Source organism: Leptinotarsa decemlineata, unplaced genomic scaffold (genome assembly GCF_025532065.1).
Source record: "Leptinotarsa decemlineata unplaced genomic scaffold, Ldec_3_MD MMD2_tig00002159_RagTag_RagTag, whole genome shotgun sequence".
Lineage (NCBI taxonomy): Eukaryota > Metazoa > Arthropoda > Insecta > Coleoptera > Chrysomelidae > Leptinotarsa > Leptinotarsa decemlineata.
This window is the reverse complement of record NW_027412574.1, coordinates 5293119-5301224: the sequence shown is the minus strand read 5'-3', so window position 1 is coordinate 5301224 and position 8106 is coordinate 5293119. Positions and strand designations below refer to the sequence as shown.

Genomic DNA, 8106 nt, shown 5'->3' with positions numbered 1-8106 from the left:
ACGACTTGAACGTGGGCGGTTTTCTGTTGTTGCTGGAGGCGGAGAAGATGATCTTGTCCAGCTCCTCCAACAGTTGTTTTTTGATGAGACTCTCTCGTTCTGCGGTAACCTTACCGTACGGGTTAGTCTCATCTATGATGGCTACCTTGAGGTGTCTCAAGGCGGCCTCCACGAAGGTTTTGGAAGGTGCAGCGACATTTCTGTCGCTGCGCAGCTTCTTCAACCTTCTTGGGGTTCCCTCCGTGGAGGTACTCGCGTACTCGCGCCAAGAGCTCCGCCTTTTTTCAAGGCGGAGCTCTTGGCGCCCTCCGCAAGAGGTGCCCTTGTTGTTGAGGATGGAGTGGAGGAGGTGGAGGGTGCACTCATAGTTGCTGCCACTTCTGCCTCCTTCGCTCTCTTCCTCCTCTTGGCCTCGGCGCCGCTGATTCGCTTACGCCTTGGCCTTTGCATTGCATCGCGAGGTGGTCTGCTATGTCCAGCCTCTTTCTGAGCGGTAGCTTGCGGTGAGCATTTCTGTTCATCCCCAGCCCCCGTCCTAAATTGAGGTGAGCATTGCTGTCCAGCCTCGGGATTGGTTGGTTTTTTGTTTTTTTCTTTAGTGTCCATGTATGTTCCCACGAGTAGCAAGGGAAGGGTTGGTCACCTCTAGCAGAGCCCCGCATTACCAGAGGAAGGCTAGTTACAATGAGGTTTCGCCCGGTTCCTCAAGGGGATCGTTCGTAACCGCATATAACCCTGCGGCCATTCAGCTGTCGACACGATTCCTTACATCTTAGCTTGGGTAGGCTGGTCCGCGGTGGCATGTTTTGCAGGGCTTTTGGGGGGTTTCAGTTCCCCTCACCCTACTTATTTCTGCCACTGGCCAGGAGTCCGTCAACCCCGTCCGTTAGGCCACATTGGCTTCCCGGATAGGGCCTCCAGTCCCCTGGCCGTTCCCCTATCCGCCACCTGGGGACGCGCCCGATAGGTAGCCCAACCCACGGGGTTGGGCTACCTATCGGGCTACCAAGTGGCACCCACGGCCTGATGACTTCGACAATTGCGGAACTAGTCAAATGTTACACCCATGCTCAATCTTTAAAGAGATGGGATGAAATTAAAGGATGTAATCTTGCCAGGATCACCTTGGGCGACCCTGGGAAGCTGGCGCCGAAGAAATATCTGGCGATGACCAGGAAAAATCTACGCCTTACAGTAGGATTTCTGACTGGCCACTGTCAGCTAAGGAAACACCTACATAATATGGGGCTAGTGGACACACCTCTATGCAGGATGTGTGAACAGGAAGATGAGACTGTCAGGCATGTCCTGTGTGAGTGCCCGGAGTTATCGTCAATAAGAGAGTGTGTGTTCGGCGAGTCTTGGCCTACACCTGCCGATATAAAGGAGATGTCTCCCAGCGACCTGTCCACCTTCCTGGAAAGGACAGGATGGACGACGACCTAGGAGGACAACTCCTTGGGAGGATGTACAATGGGTCACATGTGGCCTAAGTGCGTGGGCTTACACTCACCCTCCCTACTCTACAGATACAGATAATTATATTACACAATTTATATGGTAAATAAACTTGTTCCAAGATTAGTGATTAGTTGGTTTGATTTTATTTGAAAGCATGTTAATATAAGTTTGTTTTCAACAATATTTATAAATATTAATTTGTTAACAAAATGTTTGAATACAATTGATACTGCAAAGATATTAGAAATTTCAAAGTTTGAGAAATAAAAACTTTGAGAGTCAAAATAGAAACTTCTTTTTGTCCACAATCATTAAATTGTTGATATTTCAGAATTTTGTTTCTAAGAACAATTGTCGACTTCACTTGAATATAAGATATAATAATAAAATATCCCTGTCGAATATGACAGATAGTCATGTTAATCAAACTTTTGGCCGAGAATAGGTAGGTATTCTCGGCTTTTGGTAAGAATCAAGAACTAAAAAAATATTACATTTTATTTTTCAGAAATTATACATTTTTTTCCCAAAAGGTTAAAAAAAAACTTTATTCAACTTGCTGAAACATTTTGAGAATAAATAGATAGAAAAATTGAAACAAAACAAAATTAGGAATGAATATTCACAAAAAAAAAGTTCGAAAATGAAGACTAAGGAACAAAATGAAGATCTCCATAAATTTATGCATAAAAATTAAATCAATACTGAGAAAAAGCAAGAAACACTTCGCCTAGCTATCTGAAGATGATTTCATTTTTGACGGACCTATATCTCTGAAACGTTCTTATCCATTCGAAATTGGTTGGACTGTGACAAACATTATCAACAAAAAAATATAAAATGTTATAAAAAATCATTATTTGGATTAGGAAGATCACCAAGTGTCTATCTAATATCGTCAAATTTAATTTAGAATAATTCATTTCATTTTATGTAATATATCAAAATCATTACGTAGAGCATCATTCTGTTGTTTGTAGGACAAGAAATTCAAAATTTTGAACAAAGTGAAATCACATTTTCTTAGATTAATCTGCACTTGTCATGATTCCGATACATTGGTCACACGAATGTTATGAGTAGGTCGTCTTTATGGTTGAAAGTTATCTAGAGTTTTATGCGCTCAACCTCCGCTTGCATTTTAGAGTTCTATATACTACCCATTATATAGGGCTATATAATGTTTTATACTTCATGAAATATACCAAGAATTACCTAGTACTAGCAGTATTACTGAAACTCTCTTAATCAAACCGCAAACTTATATTTTCATTGAAAATATTTACATTTCAGTTACTTTTCTAATAACAAAGAGTAAATGTATGTATATAAAGTAATGTACAAAACTTTGTGGAGTCATACTCAATGGCTTTGAATTTATAAGTCACAATAAAATAAATTATAAAACTGTCCCCTCAAATCAAATTCTAATAAACTTAAAATTCCATAATAGTAGACACTAAATTCTCAGAAATATTGCATTAAAACGAAAATATTGTTGTCAGGTTGTGATTCTATATATTTTCTCATCTTCTATTCTATTCAATAACAAACCGTGTTCTATTCATTAAAGAAACTTTCTGATAATGAAATGTATTCAACAGCATCAATGTTCATTAAATGAATTTAAAAAAATTGAATTATATTCTGCGACTAAAATTTATGAATGGCAACGTTGCATACACAGATATGTTTGTGGGGTGAAAAACAAAACGGCAGTTTAAATTTGCATAATATTAGGTACCTACATTTCTAGGAAAAGGATGAACACTAAATGAAAAGAAATTTTATATCAGGTGAAAACCGAGGGATATGTTCAAGGACTGAAACAAGGGAAATATCATTATATATCAGTTTAATTTTGTGCTGTGAACTTAAAGCAATATGGAAGTGAAAGCACTCAAAGCAAACGCAGACGTCCGAATTTATCTGAAGGAGAAAAATCTGTTATATACAATGTGTATTGTGGGCTCTGTGAACACAATGAAAATATGTTACATAACGACGTAGTTAATCTGTGTAGTGATTTATCTGAAGTGTCGACGAGAATTCTTAAAACCTTTAAAGAAAATGAAGGTAAATAAGATAATGTATCTAAAGACCTCAACCTTAAAAAAAGTCGCCGCCAAAATAAGTTGCGATTGCCAGCTATCGCTGGTTGACAGGAAAACATAAAGTTAAATTTATAAAAAGAGGTAGGAATAGTGCTCTTATAGAAAAAGAAGAAATTGTTTTTTGGCGGAGAAATTAGTTGAAAAAATTCCGAGAGTATCCTCTTGAAGGTAGAAACATTTATTATTTAGATGAGACTTGGTTGAATCAAAGCCATACTGTCTCAAAGGTATGACAAGATTTAGAAACAAAAAGTTGTCGACAAGCTTTCATTGAAGGAGTTTCAATAGAATATTACTGGAGTTTTTTCCCAACACCATATTGTTATTTTTAGACCTCGACACGTGTTTCGATCACCAAGTGATCATCTTCAAGAGGAAGATAAAACTGTTAAAACTGATAAAACAGTGCGACAGCTGGTAATCGAAAAAACAGATTTTAAACAGATTTTTTTTAAACACCCTGTACATCCGATCTCAGATTTTTTTATGTCAATCATATTTCCAAAAGATGCAATTTTTTTACAAGAATGCAACTCCATCCGTAGACACACTGTATATTATTTTTATCTAATTAATATAGTTCAATTATGATTTGTGAAAATAGTTGTTAAATACTACTACACTTGAAGTTAATTTTCCTTCCGTACGCCACTGCAAGATACAGATTAAGGCAAAAATGTCAGTCATTTCTGAGAAATTAGTCCCGATTATTTTGGAATTATAGTGGATATTAAAAAATTGTCCTAATTTAAATTTCAAAACTAACTGGGTGGCGGATAAAATGGTCTATGTGGAGGTTGATTTGGAGGTGGCGCATTGGTAGCGAAAAATGGTGGGCCTCCACTACTGACAACAGCTGTAAATGGAGGTGGATGCGCAATGTATGGAAACACAGATGGTGGTGGTGGGCCCATATGTGGTGGGGGAGCTGACAAGTGGGTGGTTGGTCCTGGAGGGGCGCTTAGAGATGACGGAAAGGCAGCAGCATAGGCACTAACTGGTGGGGCCCCTGTAAATGTTTGGTAGGGAAACTGTGGAATATCAGAGGGAGGCGGAAGTTTGGTGATGACTGGAGGTGGTTGGTCAGGTGATACTGATTTCTCTTGTCCATTTGAAGTTCTCGTTGATGCTGTAAACTGTTGTTGTGGCATTTTGTTGGGGTGTAGGGGAGGGCTATCAGGTGGATTGGATGAATCTACCTGCGAATAAAGGTCCAGTACCTGAAAAAAATACATCAATACATATAATAAATGTGTAACTAATTGCTGTCTGTTTGTCTGTGCATTTGCATGTACTAATCGCAAGAAACATATTTGAGTGCAGTTATTGAGGTTCAACATTGAGTGTTTCATTTATTACAATCGGTTCGTAAATAAAAAACTTATGTTATTTAAAGAATCACATTTTGTTGGAAAAAATACTATAGAAATATTGTTCAGTTGATTTCACTAAAAATTTGGTTACCTGCATTTATAGGTAGTGAAACAATTCTCTTATAAATAAAAAATAGGCAAATACATGAGAACTTTTTGTAGTTGAAAAATATGGGAACACCTAAAAACTGAAGTCCATACGATCAAAGTCGCTTATTCAAATATTATCAGAATTTTTTATAGGAATATGCACATTTAGAATTGAATATGAAAAATCAAATTGAGAGAATGATGATGATGATATAGGTATAAAACTCTAAGTATTTCCAACTGTAACTACACCACTACACTCAACGTTTTGGAGTCAATAGGAGAATGAAAACGGATAGTTATTTTCATACAGATTAGCTATATGTTGGTAGGAAGCATATCATAGATTTAGTGCAGGAAAAACTAATTTTCAGTATATCTGATCTACCAAAAATCTGGACAAATCAAAACTCTTTTTCGATTTAGTAACAGTCCAAAGGATTTGTGGAAAGCTAAGCCAAAGTTTATACAGACTTAAACAAGAAACTCACAGTTTTACGAAATTTGAAAGTTTATCGGGGATTGAGATTCAATAGGAGTTTTAATAGGAATGTGTTAAGTATCAGTCAAAGAAGAAGATAAAATCAGTTTTATCTTCCGCTTGAAGATGATCACTTTGTGATCGAAACACGTGTCGAGGTGTAAAAATAACGATTTGGTGTTGGGAAAAAACTCCAGTAATATTCATTACTACACCAAAGGTTCCAAACAGTATATCACAAATGTGTATAGCAACTTGAAATATGTAATACGACAGTTGAAGTTTCAATCTGTGAATGAAAAACGCTAAATCAACGAAAGGATTGAACTTTTCATCCCGCAGTGAGAAAAAATCTTGTATGCACCACGGGTGGAAAGTTCAGCATTCTCGCCAGCAAGATGCCATACTTTTCTCCCTAGGTGCATAATATACTATTTTTGTTGTTCACCATGACATGACACCTGTTTCAAGTACATCAAAGTGTGAGATAATTTATTTATTTAATTTGTAACAAAACCTCACCTGATGGCAAATATCTTCCAATAAATCCATTGTGACATCTTCAACAAACATGTCCCACCATCTACAGTGTTTCGGAGACCTGCCTATCCAATCAACTACCTCAAATTTACTGAGTTTTCCAGCCAAATACATCAATGCAACAGCTATTATTTCAGGTTCCCACTGAAGTGCGAGTGTAGTGCATAGACTGTCATTAACAAATGTCCAAGCCATCTGCACCATTTTTTGCAATTTCTGTTTATCTCCTTTGAGACATTTCGCATATTTCAACAAATACTGATAGGGATGCTCTACCTGTAAGTCGAACTTGATGGTTTGAAGAAGTATTCGTTCCAGTGTCATAACCTGTTGAATAAAAAAATAAAAATAATTTAAAGATGAGAATGTATTAAATTAATAACAAATTCTGAAATTGGTTCACTTCAACACCTCAATGAAAACTGATAATATAAGTACAAGATTCTGAATCAAGACCCACCTTTCCTCTGTTGATTCAAAACATCATTATTTTTAAGATACGTTAACAAGGTATTTTTGTAGATATATTAACGAAAAAATTTCGAACTACAGGTTACCAAGTAATGTATCGGCAGAAGGTGGTCTAAAAATTACTGAATGTTCAATTGCTTCTATTATGCTACTAGAACTAAAAGATATTTGACAAATTTTCCTGTTACGAATAATGGGTTACATATTTGATCAAGGATTTTGCTGTCTGTCCTATAGTATTTGCTCTTTCAAGATTATGCCTATAGACTGAAGATCCTCATATCAGTTAAATATTGAAAAAATCACTCTTAATGAATGCCATTCCAGATTCGTGAATGGAAGAAAAACTAAAGTAAGACATTTCTTGTTTAAAATTCTGGACCCTGGAAAAAGAAAAAATATTCTACCTAATGCGCTTGTGAAAAAATATTAAGTACTTTCTTTATAAATTATGCTTGTTTAACTCTGTATGTACTCACCTCTTCCTTTGGATCTTCTCCAAAGGTGGCAAATTTCTGATCTGTCAAAGAACCTCTTGCAATTCTTATAATGTCTTTACATTTTTTTGGAGTTTCCTCAACTTTTCCAGCCAAGAAAAGGCAGCAACAGGCAGTCACATATCTTGGAAACTGCTTAAAAGAATGAAACATGTAGAATCTGTGATAATAAACTACTCCAGTTGCCATGGTGTTATACCCCAAGTCCATTTTGGTTCCAGTGTCAATAATTAACCTAGCTCCTAAAATAATAATATAACAAAATGTTTCATAGAAGTTTTATAGTACTAACCTTCTTTGCGATATCGCATTTCAGTCTTGTAGTCAATTCCATCTTGGGCAGAGGGAGAATTTCTCAATTCCTTTTTATCATAATACCAGCCGGGCATTATAGCTGGGGTCACTACCAACAAATGATAGAATACTGGCACAGTTCCTCGATACCAAATGACACCCCAGAATAACAAAACTCTAAGCTTGAGCTTGACACAGGAGAGCTTTGAACTGACTGAAGGTTTGTTCGTTCTGAGACAGTAATCAGCCTTTCTACTGTGACTGTACAGGTTTGTTCTGGTTCAACGAAATTCTGGTTCTAGGACGTAACGATCATGCGCAGTTGATATAGAGCGTTCTGGTTTATTGAGGATAATTTCGGACTGATGAATCCTCTGTTCTGGTTTCGACTGCGAAATGATCCTGAACTGTCTTGAACTGTTCCGAGTTGTACTTGCTCTCGAGGCTGAACTGTTGAGAACTGTTCCCGTTGCTCATGCGCATTCATGGGGAAATTTGTTCTGGATTCTGGATCTGGATCCGAAAATGTTTGGAAACTGCGCAGGACATGATGCGTAGAATACTGCGCCATCTATCGTATATATGAAGAGTTTTAATTTGCATGCAGGCAGGCACCTTTGAAATATATTCACAGTTTGAGTTGGCTGTCATTTAAAAGTTTTTGGATGTTCACTTTTAAATTGAAACGTACAACACTTCAGTTTTGTTTATTTTTTCATTTTCGTCATCATGTTTGTAACCATGTCAAATAAAAATTATATAATTAATAAAATATTTTTCAAAAG

General features: G+C 36.9%; 1 protein-coding gene and 1 long non-coding RNA gene across 2 annotated transcripts; one reads left to right on the top strand and one right to left on the bottom strand.

Moving 5' to 3' along the window:
- Positions 1–1846: 1846 nt before the first annotated feature.
- LOC141483005 (uncharacterized) lies at positions 1847–4387 on the top strand. Its single transcript, XR_012465852.1, has 2 exons — positions 1847–1906; positions 1970–4387. It is a non-coding gene; the product is annotated as an uncharacterized lncRNA (long non-coding RNA).
- Positions 3564–7562, bottom strand: CycK (Cyclin K). The gene is made up of 4 exons (XM_023166326.2): positions 7320–7562; positions 7010–7269; positions 6042–6386; positions 3564–4795 (listed from the first exon to the last, which is right to left on the bottom strand). The coding sequence occupies exons 1-4, from the start codon at positions 7414–7416 to the stop codon at positions 4337–4339; spliced, it is 1161 nt and encodes a 386-aa protein (XP_023022094.1). The 5' UTR covers positions 7417–7562; the 3' UTR covers positions 3564–4336.
- Positions 7563–8106: the final 544 nt, after the last annotated feature.

What these genes read in the sequence shown, in the direction of transcription:
- CycK (XM_023166326.2), bottom strand. Translation starts at nt 7,416, where the DNA reads ATGCCCGGCTGGTATTATGATAAAAAGGAATTGAGAAATTCTCCCTCT. An exon ending in AATGCGATATCGCAAAGAAG is followed by an intron (nt 7,270 to 7,319) that starts GTTAGTACTATA and finishes TTATTATTTTAG; the next exon opens with GAGCTAGGTTAATTATTGAC. An exon ending in TGGAAGATATTTGCCATCAG is followed by an intron (nt 4,796 to 6,041) that starts GTGAGGTTTTGT and finishes TATTTTTTTCAG; the next exon opens with GTACTGGACCTTTATTCGCA.